A 15,996-nucleotide genomic window follows, 5' to 3' on the forward strand; every position below is an offset into this window, starting at 1 on the left:
GCGTATTACGGCCGTAAAATACGGACCGTATTGTCTTATGCCGAGTGTGACGCCGGCCTAAGACGCTGCGTTTTGCTCAGTGAAACCACACAGCATCTAAAACCCATAATGGGAACTTGGCCTAAGGCCACGTTCACACGTTGAGTATTTGGTCAGTTTTTTACATCAGTATTTGTAAGCCAAAACCAGAAGTGGAACAATCAGGAAAAGTATAATAGAAACACGTCAGGAAAAAAGACTGCTGGAGTGTCAAATACGTTGTGTGCTCACAACCTTAGGGCTACTTCACACATCCTGATATTTCCATGCTGGAAAAATCAGTACTGGTGCTATCCGTGTGTGTCATCCGTGTGACAGGCACTGGAATAGAATGCAGAATAGAAATGACAGATGTTTAGGTGTTAGATGTGCAAAGATATAGATATCCATGAGATATATAATACAGTTAGGGCCAGAAATATTTGGACAGTGACACAATTTTCGCGAGTTGGGCTCTGCATGCCACCACATTGGATTTGAAATGAAACCTCTACAACAGAATTCAAGTGCAGATTGTAACGTTTAATTTGAAGGGTTGAACAAAAATATCTGATAGAAAATGTAGGAATTGTACACATTTCTTTACAAACACTCCACATTTTAGGAGGTCAAAAGTAATTGGACAAATAAACATAACCCAAACAAAATATTTTTATTTTCAATATTTTGTTGCAAATCCTTTGGAGGCAATCACTGCCTTAAGTCTGGAACCCATGGACATCACCAAACGCTGGGTTTCCTCCTTCTTAATGCTTTGCCAGGCCTTTACAGCCGCAGCCTTCAGGTCTTGCTTGTTTGTGGGTCTTTCCGTCTTAAGTCTGGCTTTGAGCAAGTGAAATGCATGCTCAATTGGGTTTAGATCTGGAGATTGACTTGGCCATTGCAGAATGTTCCACTTTTTGGCACTCATGAACTCCTGGGTAGCTTTGGCTGTATGCTTGGGGTCATTGTCCATCTGTACTATGAAGCGCCGTCCAATCAACTTTGCAGCATTTGGCTGAATCTGGGCTGAAAGTATATCCCGGTACACTTCAGAATTCATCCGGCTACTCTTGTCTGCTCTTATGTCATCAATAAACACAAGTGACCCAGTGCCATTGAAAGCCATGCATGCCCATGCCATCACGTTGCCTCCACCATGTTTTACAGAGGATGTGGTGTGCCTTGGATCATGTGCCGTTCCCTTTCCTCTCCAAACTTTTTTCTTCCCATCATTCTGGTACAGGTTGATCTTTGTCTCATCTGTCCATAGAATACTTTTCCAGAACTGAGCTGGCTTCCTGAGGTGTTTTTCTGCAAATTTAACTCTGGCCTGTCTATTTTTGGTATTGATGAATGGTTTGCATCTAGATGTGAACCCTTTGTATTTACTGTCATGGAGACTTCTCTTTACTGTTGACTTAGAGACAGATACACCTACTTCACTGAGAGTGTTCTGGACTTCAGTTGATGTTGTGAACGGGTTCTTCTTCACCAAATTAAGTATGCGGCGATCATCCACCACTGTTGTCATCCGTGGACGCCCAGGCCTTTTTGAGTTCCCAAGCTCACCAGTCAATTCCTTTTTTCTCAGAATGTACCCAACTGTTGATTTTGCTACTCCAAGCATGTCTGCTATCTCTCTGATGGATTTTTTCTTTTTTTTCAGCCTCAGGATGTTCTGCTTCACCTCAATTGAGAGTTCCTTTGACCGCATGTTGTCTGCTCACAGCAACAGCTTCCAAATGCAAAACCACACACCTGGAATCCACCCCTGACCTTTTAACTACTTCATTGATTACAGGTTAACGAGGGAGATGCCTTCAGAGTTAATTGCAGCCCTTAGAGTCCATTGTCCAATTACTTTTGGTCCCTTGAAAAAGAGGACGCTATGCATTACAGAGCTATGATTCCTAAACCCTTTCTCCGATTTGGATGTGGAAACTATCATATTGCAGCTGGGAGTGTGCACTTTCAGCCCATATTATATATATAATTGTATTTCTGAACATGTTTTTGTAAACAGCTAAAATAACAAAACTTGTGTCACTGTCCAAATATTTCTGGCCCTAACTGTAAATGCTGTATATGTGTACTTTACTGTACTTGTATTAAAGGGACTCTGTCACCTGAATTTGGCGGGACTGGTTTTGGGTCATATGGGCGGAGGTTTTGGGTGTTTGATTCACCCTTTCCTTACCCGCTGACTGCATGCTGGCTGCAATATTGGATTGAAGTTCATTCTCTGTCCTCCATAGTACACGCCTGCGCAAAGCAATCTTGCCTTGTGCAGGCGTGTACTATGGAGGACAGAGAATGACCTTCAATCCAATATTGCAGCCAGCATGCAGCCAGCAGGTAAGGAAAGGGTGAATCAAACACCCGAAAACTCCGCCCATATGACCCAAAACCAGTCCCGCCAAATTCAGATGACAGGTTCCCTTTAATCTAAAAAATAAATGAAAAACATGCCATGGGGTCCCCCAAGCTAAAGCAGAGAGCTGCGGGCATGGATATTGGGCCCTTCCCAGCCTAAAAATACAAGCCTGCAGCCGCCCCAGAATTGGTGCATCATGTTTGCACTTCTCTTCCCGATTGGCCTGCATCATAGACACTTCCCAGCATGTTTGACCCTTGTATACTCTAAAAGAACCCATAGCCTTTCAGAGAGTGTGTGCCCTCTTGATTGTCTGACAGTAACATATTTTGGGGACTCATCACCCTGTGTGTTTGATGAGTGGTGATAGCGTATTAATTAATCAGGGTGTGCTGAATCTGTGACTCAATAGCCTAAGGCCAGTCTAACACATCCAGATTTTTCCGGTACGTGAAGAAACGGTCCCAGAGCTATCTGTGTCCGTGTGTCAGGGTGTGCACATAGGCCATCCGTGTGCTGTCTGTGTTTCTCGTCCGTGTGCTGTCCGTGTTTTGAAACAATTTGTTTCAATTTTAATCCTATGTTTTTAAAAAAGCACACGGACATCACACGGACGGCATCCATGTGCGGTACGTGTTTACACGCACCCATTGACTTGTATGGGTCCGTGTGATCCATGCGCTCCCACAAACACTGACATGTCTCCGTGTTTTGCACACGGACACACGGTCCGTGAAAACACGCTGACATGTACAGAGACACATTCATATTAATGTGTCTACGTGTGTCAGTGTCTCAGGTACGTGAGGAAACTGTCACCACACGTACCGGAGCCACTGACGTGTGAAACCGACCTAAAACAGAGGTTGAGAGTTGGATTGAGTGAGAGGAGATAAATTAACCCTTGCAGGCGCGTTTTTTCTGATAGATACCTCTCCATTACTAACCCCAGGGGTTGATGCCAGCTGAGATATTTGACAAATCACAGCTGTCATCAATCCCAACTACCACTACTCCAATTGCCACCGCACCAGGGCAATCGGGAATTCGGGTGAAGTGTCAGAATTGGCATATCTAATATGATACGCCAATTCTGTGGTCTGGTATTTTTAGGCTGGGGAGGGCCCAATAACCAGGGTTCTTCCCAGCCTGATAATATAAGCCCACAGCTGTCTGCTTTACCTTGGCTGGTTGTGAAAAGTAGATGGGACCTCATGTGTTTTATTTCATTTATGTATTATCTAAATGCATGTACAGTAAAGTACACACGGCACTAATTATATCTCGGATTTCTTTCTATCTCTGCACATCTAACACCTAAACATGTCTGTTCTGCATTCTATTCTGTACGTGTCACACCGATATCACACGTTATGTCATCCGTGTGCGGTACGTATTGATGACCGTTCTGCTGTAAAAACGGACATGTCCACATGTGGGTCACAGGGTTCTGTGTGAATACACGGACATGTGCGCAGCCCCATAGAGTATAATGAGTGCCACCACACGTACTGGGTGTGTTCACACTGAGCTTCTTTGCCCAGTTTTTGAGGCAGAAACTTTCCAATGAAAACTCTGGATTATTGGGGAGTTTATGTTCCAAAAATGTACGTTTTTGAGGAAGATTTGAGTTTCCTTTCAGTTAACACTCCAAAAACAAAAAAAAACCTCAATGTGAACATACTCTGAGGGGAGGAAAAAACGCTCCAACTAAAATGACCAGCAAAGTACATTTTACATTGAAATAAATGGGAAAAGAAATGGAGGCATTTTCCTGAGAATTTCGCAGCTGTTCACCTCCTTCCACAGTGCACCCAGCCCAGCCTTCCTCTGTGAGCCACTGACACGCAGGTCACACTGAAAACTACATTTCCCGTCATGCCCTTGCGCCTGCGTGTCCAAAAGCACTCCGCAGGTAGGTGGTGTTCCGCTTCCATGGGCGCTAGGCATTGTGGGATTCGTAGTTCGTGAGCGGTATGTAGGCGATAGAGCTAGGCAGCAGCCTGAACTACAGCGGTGGCGCCTACTGCGTCGCGTTCCGTGCGCCGGCTTACGTCAGTGACGTCGCGGCAACACACGAGGAGCCGTTGAGTGAGTGCTGAGTCGGGTTCTCGCCGCCACCAGCGGGTTCAGCCGGGTCTCCCCCTGCCTCATAGCCGCCGCCTGTGCACCCCCAGCGGGACGTTGGTAGAGCCCATCCCCCGGCCCGCTGTCATTATACCGCCCCCTCGTCAGCACACACACCCGGAAATCATGGACCCCAGCGACTCGGCGCCGGATTCCTGGGAACAGGCGGACATTGACGGCCCAGAGGCCCAGCTCAACTCGTCCCTGGCCCGGCTCAACGTCAACGCCAAGCCGTTCGTCCCCAATGTCCACGCCGCCGAGTTCGTGCCTTCCTTCCTGCTGAAGAGCGACGGCGCGACCGCAGACGGAGCGGAGGAGGGTAAGGACCGGCAGGAGGCCTGGTGGGGCGCTGCGCACCGCCGGAATCATGGGCCACACCACTCACCCACAGGGGGGACCTGCCGCCGACATAGGGCAGTGTGGTGTGGCCAGACCAGGGATCCCCCCTCCTGACAGTCATCCTCTGATCCTTCATGTAACGTTGTATCCTTTATGTATGTGGTGATGTCACTGCTGGGGTCTTGGTGATGGGGGGTTTGTATGTCATGGGGCTGCACCCGGACCACCCATCTGAAGAAGTTACTGAGAAAAGTCTTTCCGCCTAGTCAGCTAATCTGGTTCAGACGTCTGTACGGAGCGCGGTGCCCGGACTGCCAGCCTTGTGTGTACCTAGGAGTTTGGGGCAAGAGATCCGTACAGATGTCTGAGTTAGGCTACGTTCACATTTGCGGTGCGTCGGGCGCAACCGCGGCGACGCATGCGCCCTTATATTTAACATGGGGGGCGCATGGACATGCGTTTTGTTGCGTTTTGTGACGCATGCGTTTTTTGGGCGCAAGCGTCAAGGAGCAGAGGACGCTGCTTGTTGCATTTTTTTTTGCGCTATAAAAATGAACGCATGCGTCACAAAATGCAGCGTTTTGCATGCGTTTTTGCGTGCGTCGCCGACGCAGCACACAACAACGCAAATGTGAACGTAGCCTTAGATCCGAGGCTGGTGGCCATTCCCACCACATATCAGCTAGGTGGCTGCCACTCTCCACCCCATTCACAGCACTCTCTATTGGGCTGAGCATGCACGTGCCTTTTATAGACATTTCTGGCCACAGCTCATCACCACCTACATTAGATGCCAGGAGACAGGCTGCCCCCTTACACATTGGCGAAATCAATGGCTTCCGTCGTCCTTTGTTTTTTAAAAAAAAGAGAGAAAAAATAGCGATCCCGGATGTTTTATTCCGCTCTTCGTCATTCTTCCTCCTGTGGGATCGGTCCAGTTCTCCCCTCCCCTGACTGTTCAGGCCTCAGGTGACTGGGATGGCTGTTTCTGATGATCCACGGTGCTGAGAATCACAGTATGCTTCAGTTTGTTTTAAAGACATCCCTGCAGTTTGCAAACTTTTTTTTTTCCATACTATGACGGAGAATCCCTTATGAAGGGACTGTCGGCACAGAATGACTGTTCAAACCAAGCCCAGGTGTTCGGAGCTTCACTGCGGGACCAATCATCTTCTATTCACCTTCCTGCTTGGTTTCCATCTATCGCCATCCTTCTCTGGCTCTATGAAGACAGATCGGTCAAGCAAAGAAGAGGATGGTGGAGATAGAGGGGAAACAGGCAGGTGTATATAAATGATTGGCCGCGCCATGGAGCACCGAGCGGCAGGACTTGGGGTAAGGTTCACATTTGTGTTGTGCGGAGCTGCGTCGGCGACGCAACGCACAACGCAAACAAAAACGCATGCAAAACGCATTGTTTTGTGACGCATGCGTCCTTTTTTGGCAATATTTTGGACGCAAAAATAAAGCAGCTTGCTGGGTCCTCTGCACCCCGACGCTTGCGCCAAAAAAGACCCATGCGTCACAAGACGCAAGACAACGCATGTCCATGCGCCCCCATGTTAAATATAGGGGCGCATGACGCATGCGTCGCCGCGGCTGCGCCCGACGCAGCCCCGCAAAACACTAATGTGAACGTACCCTTAAACAGTCATTCTGTGCTGACAGGTTCATTTTAAAGGGGCTGTTCAAGCAAACTTCCACTGCTCGGTGCATTATGGTGGGGCCAATCATTTACATACACCTTCTCACCTTTTCTCTCAACCTCCACCCTCTTGTTTGACCGCTCTGGCTTCATACAATCAGAGAAGGTGGCAGATAGGATACAAAGGAGGGAAGGTGGTATATATGTATAGAAATCTTTGGTCGCACCATGGAGCACTAAGTCATTCTGGGCTGGCGGACTCCCTTTAATTCCATCTAGGGGCCTTAATTGCACTCAGATCACAAGTGTTCGCTGATAATATTGCACTAGGTGGCACAATAATAATTTGTTGGAATGGCTAGCCTGATTTTAAAGGAACAGCAAAAAAAAAAATTAGAGGGAGGAAAAGAACAACTCACCTCCTGTATTACAGGATGATCCTTCACTAGAAGCATTGCTGCCGTAGGTGGGTACAGCAATGTACGGCGGCAGTGTTAAACAAATTTGTAATGCTTTACCAGGTTACCAGGCCTGTGGATATATTTTTCCTATAGAATCTAACTAGCAAAAATCACTGATTCCCACCATATTGAAAATCAATAGACAAATGAGCGGCATTACACATCAAATCACATAGGCCACTCCTGCTGAATCAGTTGGGACCAGTTGACTGCGGTGGTGCAGGAGGCGGCAGATATAGTGTCCACATGCCCAGACTGTTTTCTTTTTGTCCTGGGTGGCAGTTATGGCATCACCAAGTGGCCACTTATCTCCCCGGCCTTCTTAGGCCAAGCCTTTGGCTACATTTACATTGGCCGACCATTGCGGTCGAGTGTTGTTGGGAATGGTTATTAACACTCGTTGGTAAGGTGAGATGATTTTTAACCTTGCTCTTTTTGGCAGCTCGTCTTTCTATGTATACAGGACCTGTACTGCCAAGAACAGTCTGTGACTGATTGCTCGAACACACTCCAATGCACACAAGTCCGTAGATGTGATGGTAATAATATACAGTTGTGTATAGGCAAGCCAGTGAGGCTGAGAGCCCAGGAGGCGCAGATCTGGTAGGTGCATGCCATTCCCAGAGCACTTAACCCTCATGTGCATATGTGTTGGAACAGTGTTTTTCAGGTAGGTAGCAACAGACTGCATAATTCTAGGCTTCTTCAGCTGTTCATGTGTATGTCTGCGCACGGATTAGCCATTGCTCTCCTGACACAAGCGTCGCAGCCTCTTAAAGATATGAGGCTGTGCCGGTCGGGAGATACGTGGCCAGTCTGCGCTCGGACTGGTGTGCACAGACATCTGAAGCAAGCTGTAGCCTGTAACTGCACAAATCCTGTGCTGCTCCTGTTTTCCCAAGGTTTCCTTGCACAATTTTAGAGTGCTGATTTTGCTGTAAAATGTCACAATCGACATGTGACTGACATTGAAGGCTATAGAAAATAAGTCACCAGCAACCGAAAATCCAACGCGTCCCCGGCGCCTGCACCGTTTTTTTTGTTTTTTTTTTACCCTCGGGCATGCGCAGTTGCGCTGCCCTTCGAACTTACAGCGCAGGCGCCAGGGACGCTACTGAAGGAAGAGGAGGCGGCGCCTGGTGCGCAGAGGCCATGATTGATGGTTGTGAGGCGTCTAGAGTCGGGGGGAAAGACCTGCCCCCGGACAGTTTCATGGTATGAGGAACAAATTTTAAAAGCGATTATTGCAGCAGTGCCAGGGACCCAAACTAAAAGAGCCACCTTGTCAGAATGCAGCATTAGTGCGGCACAAGGTGGCTCTTTTAGTTACAAACGCTTGGGGGTGGGGGGTGACAGGTTCCCTTTAAGGGAAACCTGTCTCCAGAAAAGGTGCCATTAACCTGCAGATATGGGGTTACTCTGCATGTCGATAGCGTTATTATGCTGCTTGGCGCCTGTACTTAGCCTAACGCTGCGCAGAGAGAATTAACTTTATTTTCCCCAGGCAGCGTTCCCGTTTGTCACTTAGGCAGCGTTTGCCCTGACTAGCAGTCGGCCCTAATTCCGGGGACATGGTTACAGCCGCCTCTCTCTATACTTGCAGCCGTGACTGGACCAGCGGCACCAGCCCTGACTGACACCGGCTCTGCATTGGGGACGGCTGTCAGTCAGCGCTAGGGGTGCAGTTATCGCCACCACACAGTATACTCAGCAGTGATTTAAATGAGTGCTGCAGGGAGAATAAATTTAATTTTCTCCCTGCAATTTATGTCTAAACGCCGGCCAACATAGCACTATTAACATGCAGGTTAATAGTGTTTTTCTGGCGACAGGTTCCTTTTAGAATCATAGAATGATAGAGTTGGAAGGGACCTCCTGGGTCATCTGGTCCAACCCCATGCTCAATTCAGGATTCACTAAACCATTTCAGACAGATGTCTGTCCAGCCTCTGTTTGAAGACTTCCATGGAAGGAGAACTCGCCACTAGTGATGAGCGAGTGTACTTGTTGCTTGAGGTCTCCCGAGTATTTGACTGCTTGGAGATTGTTTTCCTTGCCACAGCTGGATAATTTACGGCTGTTAGCCAGCCTGAGTACATGTGGGGGTTGCCTGGTTGCTAGGGAATCCCCACATGTAATCAAGCTGTCTAGTAGCCGCAAATCATCCAGCTGGGGCAAGGAAAACTAAATGTCCGAGCAGTCAAATACTTGGAGACCACCCGAGCAATGAGTACACTCGCTCATCACTACTCACCACCTCTCGTGGCTTCCTGTTCCACTCATTGATCACCCTCACTGTCAAGAAGTTTTTTCTAATATCTAATCGGTCTCCTCCCATTCAGTGTCATCCCGTTGCTTCTAGTCTTTCCTTGTGCAAATGATGAGAATAAAGATGATCCTTCTACAATGTGACAGCCCTTGAGATATTTGTAGACCGCTATTAAGTCTCCTCTGTCTTTTTTGCAAGTTAAACAAGAAGACTGATTCATTAGGACCGGTGCTCTGCCTGCCAGTCTTAAAAGGAACCTGTCACCCCCAAAATGGAAGATGAGCTAAGCCCACCGGCATCAGGGGCTTATCTACAGCATTCTGTAATGCTGTACATAAGCCCCCAATGTATCCTGAAAGATGAGAAAAAGAGGTTAGATTATACTCACCCAGGGGCGGTCCTGCTACGAAGGGCGTTGCGGTCTGGTCCGGGGCCTCCTATCTTCATAGGATGACGTCCTCCTCTTGTCTTTACGCTGCGGCTCTGGCACAGGTGTACTTTTGTCTGCCCTGTTGAGGGCAGAGCAAAGTACTGCAGTGCACAGGCGCTGGGCCTCTCTGACCTTTCCCGGCACCTGCGCACTGCAGTACTTTGCTCTGCCCTCAACAGGGCAGACAAAGTGCCTGTGCCGGAGCCGCAGCGTGAATACAATAAGAGGACGTCATCGTAAGAAGTTGGGAGGCCCCGGACCGGACCGCGACGCTCATCCAATTAGACCGCAGCGGAAAACACCCCTGGGTGAATATAATCTATCCTCTTTTTCTCATCTTTCAGGATACATTAGGGGCTTATCTACAGCATTACAAATGCTGTAGCTAAGCCCCTGATGCCGGCGGGCTTAGCTCATCTTCCCTTTAATGAAGTCACCACTGGAGTAAGTTGTGCCCGATTCAGTAAAGGGGTTATCCGCTTTCGGGAAAGGGAGGGAGGAGTACCGTGTAAGTTTAAGTATTTTGTTTCCAATATTTTTATTAACATTTTGCAACATACAAATTTTGGGAGAATGAAGGGAAGGGTCATAAGGGAAGTTGGGGGAAGACAAAAAAAAATTGTCATTGATGGGTCTAATTTTTGGGTTAATATTTTCCATCTCTACTCAGTGATTAGAGCCATTTGTGGGGTAATTGTAATATTACTACCGTGTATTTTATTAATTAAATTAAGGTTTGGGCCCATAAAGTTTTAATTTTGGGTCATTTCCAGAATATATGCAAATTGTTTCCATAATGTCCACAATGTCTCCAGCACATGGAGGCGTTGTTTGGATTTATGTGATAGACGGGCAGGGGTGTAATACCACCTGGTTAGAATTTTAAAGTATGATTTCTGTAGCGCCATTGAGATATTTGATGTACCGTATATACTCGAGTATAAGCTGAGATTTTCTGCCCATTTTTTGGGGGGCTGAAAGTCCCCCTCTCGGCTTATGCACGAGTCATACCCAGGGGTCGGCAGGGAAGGGGGAGCGGGGGCTGTCTAATTATATTCACCTGCTTCTGGTGCGGTGCAGTCCCTGCTTCCTCGGCGCCCCAGCTTCTTCCTGTACTGAGCAATCACATGGTACCGCTCATTACAGTAATGAATATGCTGCTCCACCTCCCATAGGGGTGGAGCCGCATATTCATTACTGTAATGAGTAGTAACGGTGACTGCTCAGCATAGGAAGAAGCTGCAGCGCCAGGGAAACGAGGACTGCACCGCGCCAGGAGCAGGTGAGTATAACGGGGAGGGGAGCGCAGCGCTGTGCGATATTCACCTGCTCCTCGTTTCGGGCACCGCTCCATCTTCTGCAGTGACGCTCAGGTCAGAGGGTGGTTAGTGTGCGCCCTCTGCCTGAACGTCAGTGCAGAAAATGCTGAAAATGGAGTGGCGCCGGAACGAAATCAGGTGAATATTGAAAGTGCCGGGGGCCTAAGCAACGAGAGGTGAGTATGTGATTTTTTTTTTTTATTTATTTTTTTATCGCAGCAACAGCAAATAAGGCAAGAATCTCTATGAAGCATCTTATGGGGTCATGACGTTTGTGCGGCACTATATGGGGCAAGTGTCTGTATGGAGCATCTTATGGGGCCATAACTAACATTTGTGCAGCATTATAGGGGCAAATATCTTAATGGAGCATCTTATGGGGCCATAATCAACATTTGTGCAGCATTATATTGGGCAAATGTGTCTATGGAGCATCTTATGGGGCCATTATTAAGCTTTTATGCTGGATTATATGGGGCAAATTTTAATATAGAGCATCTTATGGGGCCAATCATAAACTGTATGGAGCATTATATGGGGCTCCTGATTCAATATGGATATTCAGAAACACTTAACCTACTGATGTCCCAATTAATTTTTCTTTTATTGGTATCTATTTTTACTTTTGATATTTACCAGTAGCTGCTGCATTACCCACCCTAGGCTTATACTCGAGTCATTAAGTTTTCCCAGTTTTTTGTGGCAAAATTAGGGCGGCCGGCTTATACTCGAGTATATATGGTATATGTGTAAAATATAGCATTTTCTCATTGTTCAGGTTGGTGGGATAAATTTAATTCTAGTTGTAAGTTTAAGTATATTGTACCATTTTGTTCCCACTTCCCTGAAAGTGGACAACCTTTTCAAGAGGCAGAGACTCAAGGTCAGTTTTGCACAGGGCTGTGGAGTCTGTATAAAATGGGCCGACTCTGACTCCTAAAATGTATAATAAATTGAGCACAGTAGTACAATGCAGCATGTAATGGAAATGGTTCATAATAATTTGGGAAAGTTATGAAATGTTCTATAAATGTCTGTTCCTGGTCTAAGGATCTCTGCTTTCAGTTGAGATGAATCTGTGCTGCACTTCATGCACATGCTCAGTAGTGATCAGGGCCCCGGAGTCATGGAGATGAATCTGTGCTGCACTTTATGTACATGCTTAGTAGTGATCAGTGCTGTGGAGTCAGGGAAAGGAGTCTGAGGTTTGCCATACCTTCTCCAGTGGCATAACTTTTGATGAATTTGTCAGGTAGCCTTCAACTCGTTCTTTCCCAGCTCCACCCAGATTAGCAAAGCTGGCCGTGAATGATGTGAAAAAAAACCCATAAAGTTAAGTTGCAAAGTTTGTGCCCAAGTTTAAGTTGCGCAAGCATTTGATGAGGAAACACTTTCCTATTTCCACCCCCAAGACCGCTGCCTGAAACCCTGGGCCACCAATGCCATTTGTATGTGTTAGAGATGAAGCGTTCCAACTCTCGGAACACCTGCTGAAGCCATACTCAAGTAGTGGATTGACGCCAACTAAGGCCGGTTTCACATTAGCGTTTTGAGGAGCTGCGGACTTCCTCCGTGAAGCCCCGCCCTTGGCCGCACCTCTGCCGCTAGCTCCACCTACTTCTGCATGCGCCCTACGTACCTATCTTGAACATTAGGTACGCAGGTCGTGCGGCTGTATGCGGATGCTTCCGCATGCGTCGTTTTGACGATGCGGCTACCAGCGTAGGACGCAGCTGGTTGCAGTTTCTTTTTTTCTCTGCATCTTCAAAACGACACATGCGGAAGCATCTGCATACAGCCGCACGACCTGCGTACCTAATGTTAAAGGGACTCTGTCACCTGAATTTGGCGGGACTGGTTTTGGGTCATATGGGCGGAGTTTTTAGGTGTTTGATTCACCCTTTCCTTACCCGCTGGCTGCATGCTTGCTGCAATATTGGATTGAAGTTCATTCTCTGTCCTCCATAGTACACGCCTGTGCAAAGCAATCTTGCCTTGTGCAGGTGTGTACTATGGAGGACAGAGAATGAACTTCAATCCAATATTGCAGCCAGCATGCAGCCAGCGGGTAAGGAAAGGGTGAATCGAACACCTAAAAACTCCGCCCATATGACCCAAAACCAGTCCCGCCAAATTCAGGTGACAGGTTCCCTTTAAAGATAGGTACGCAGGCCGCATGCAGAAGTAGGCGGAGGTGCGGCCGAGGGCAGGGCTTCATGGAGGAAGTCCGCAGCCCTCTGCAGCTCCTCAAAACACTAGTGTGAAACTAGCCTAAAAGAGTTTTCAATTACCGCCTAATAAGAGCACGAAAAATGATGGAGTTCGCTTTTGGGATTCTAACAGCCAAATGGCAAGTTCTGTTGACCTCTATAAACCTGAAGACTGACACAGTGGACGAGGTTGTGAAAGCTTGTGTGGTCCTGCACAGTTTTGTAATATGCAAGGAACAGATTGCCATGAAGACCACTTTGAAGAAATCACCTTGACTGATTACCATAACATTACTTTTAGAAGTTCTGTGTCAGTTTCCAGAATGAGGGACACATTTGCAGAATACTTTTTCACCTCAAGGAAGAGTACACTGGCAGGATGATATCATTTGAAAGCTTTGTCTTTGACCTTGGGCATAAAACCGGGCGTAGTGATGGGAATTTGGAGGAGTGGAGGGATTGGGAGGCAGAAGAGGTGGTGGGTGGAGAAGAGGGTTGTGTTTGGGGCATGATGGGTGTGGAAGGAGACTGGTGGTAGTTGGCCGGGAGTATAGGTTGGGCATGGAGTGGAGGCACAGATGATGTGGTTGGGAACTGGTATGGGGCAGTAAGCTGGTACAGGGCAGCAAGCTGGTACGGGGCAGGAAGATGGTACTGTATAGGAGGGGGGCAGGTGCTGGAGGAAGTACCGTGGCTTGTGGAGGGACTTAAGAGCTAGGGCGAACTGGCAGGCTTGCATTGCATGCATCTGCTGGTCTGGAGATAGCTTGTCTATGCGCTCGACTACTGTCTGGAAAAAGGAGTGGTTTGGTGATTTACTTGCATCTGAATGCATCCAATCCAGACACGTGTGCAACTGAGGAATACTGTAGTTGAGCAGGTTAAATCCTGCAGTCATTTGCTCAGACAAGTTTCAGACCGTTCTGGAAGGCTGCATTCACATGCAAGAACTTGGGTGCATAGCTCTTTTTCTGACCCCTCTGGCGCTGCCGCCCAGAACCCACAGGTGTTCTATAGGTGGCAGCAGTGTCAGAGGGGTGGGGTAAAGGAAAAGCTACATCCTCACCAGCCGCTTCATGTAACGCAATTGGCCACGCTGGTGGATGGGACCGAGGGATCAGATGTGAGAAAAGGTGCAGATGGGTCGAGACTATCGACTTGACCCTCGGTGGCGGACTCCTGTAGGATCTCTCCAGAAGGGTTCAACGCTGCAGGCTCCCAAGTTCTGCAGATGGTGCTGTGGAACAAAGGAAAAAAAATGTAATATATTGTTATTGCTTGCCCCTAGCTGAAACAAACAAAAAAAAGGTTATACATGTAAACATTTTTTACTTTGTAAGGGTATGTTCACACGTTCAGGATTTCCATCCTTTTTTTTTCAGGACAGTTTTTTTTAAAAAACTGCAGCTCTTGGCAGAAAACGCAGGTCCTTTTTTTGGTCCTTTTTTTGTCCTTTTTTGATGCGTTTTTTGATGCGTTTTTTTTATCCTTTTTTTATGCAGTTTTCTATGCAGAGACTGTGTGTTTCCTAGGAAGCTTTTTAGGGCTAAAATGGCTGAAAATACCCTACCCCTAACCCTAACCCTACCCCTAACCCTACCCCTACCCCTATTCTAACCTTAGTGAAAAAAAAAAAAAAAAATTCTTAATTTTTTTATTGTCCCTACCAATGGGGGTGACAAAGTGGGGGGGGGGGGGGTCATTTACTATTTTTTTATTTTGATCACTGAGATAGGTTATATCTCAGTGATCAAAATGCACTTTGGAGCGAATCTGCCGGCCGGCAGATTCGGCGGGCGCACTGCGCATGCGCCCGCCATTTTGCAAGATGGCGGCGCCCAGGGAGAAGACAGCCGGACGGACACCGGGACGCCGGGTAAGTATAAGGGGGGGAGATTAGGGCACGGGGGGGGCATCGGAGCACTGGGGGGGGGGGGCATCGGAGCACTGGGGGGGGGGGGCATCGGAGCACGGGGGGGCGGGATCGGAGCACGGGGGGGGCAGCCACACTCCGCCCACGCACTTCCGCCCGCTCCCCCGCACTTCCTGCTGCAGCGGTTCTGCACATCAAATCGCAGTAAAACCCGCAGATATATTTTTGATCTGCGGGTTTTACTGCGATTTTGACCTCACAATGGAGGTCTATGGGTGCAGAACCGCTGCGGTTCAGGAAAAAGAAGTGACATGCTCCTTCTTTTTTGCCGCAGCTATTCTGCGCGGCTTTTTAAACGAAATTACGGATCATGTGCACAGCAGTGACTGTTTTCCATAGGGTTACATTGTTATGTACCCTGCATGGAAAACAGCTGCGGAACCGCAGCGGCAAAACCGCTGCGGTTCCGCAGTAAAAAACGCACTGTGTGAACATGGCCTAAATGGGGTGGGGAATATTTACCTTCTGCTCTTGCATACTTGTACTTGCTCCTGCGTCCTCCCGATCCACTCGGGGCCTGCATCTCCGTGTTGAACAGCTTCTTGAAGCGATATCTGAGTGACCGCCACCACTTGATAACTTTCCCCTGTAAAACGACAGCACAAATTGGTTAGTATACAACACATTACATCCAGCAACATAACTGAAATGTGAATACTTACGTGCTTGATTCTGGGCCCAAACATCAAAGTCCTCCCAGTGGTCTACCACTTTGTGGCACGCTTCCTCCCAGAGCTGACGGGTCACACCAAGTTCTGTGTGGCAGCAGTCACCCATGTTCCACAGCGGTTCTCTCAGACCTGGCTGGTAAATGGATGAGTGAAGGCCTACCTGGCAGGCTTTAGATCTGTTTCCTAATTGGGGGCTG

General features: G+C 47.8%; 1 protein-coding gene across 2 annotated transcripts in view; it reads left to right on the forward strand.

Moving 5' to 3' along the window:
• Positions 1 to 4,343: 4,343 nt before the first annotated feature.
• Positions 4,344 to 15,996, forward strand: part of GSPT1 (G1 to S phase transition 1) — a 37,933-nt gene continuing 26,280 nt past the window's right edge. The window contains exon 1 of one of the 2 annotated variants that reach the window (XM_069734088.1): positions 4,344 to 4,486. Coding sequence is in view for 1 of the 2 variants with exons in the window: in XM_069734086.1 (XP_069590187.1) it covers positions 4,649 to 4,841 (193 nt within the window). In the remaining variant the exon portion in view is untranslated. Of the gene's footprint in view, positions 4,842 to 15,996 lie in introns of both variants that reach the window. The other variant, XM_069734086.1, reaches the window with a different exon arrangement.

Source organism: Ranitomeya imitator, chromosome 7, assembly GCF_032444005.1.
Source record: "Ranitomeya imitator isolate aRanImi1 chromosome 7, aRanImi1.pri, whole genome shotgun sequence".
Lineage (NCBI taxonomy): Eukaryota > Metazoa > Chordata > Amphibia > Anura > Dendrobatidae > Ranitomeya > Ranitomeya imitator.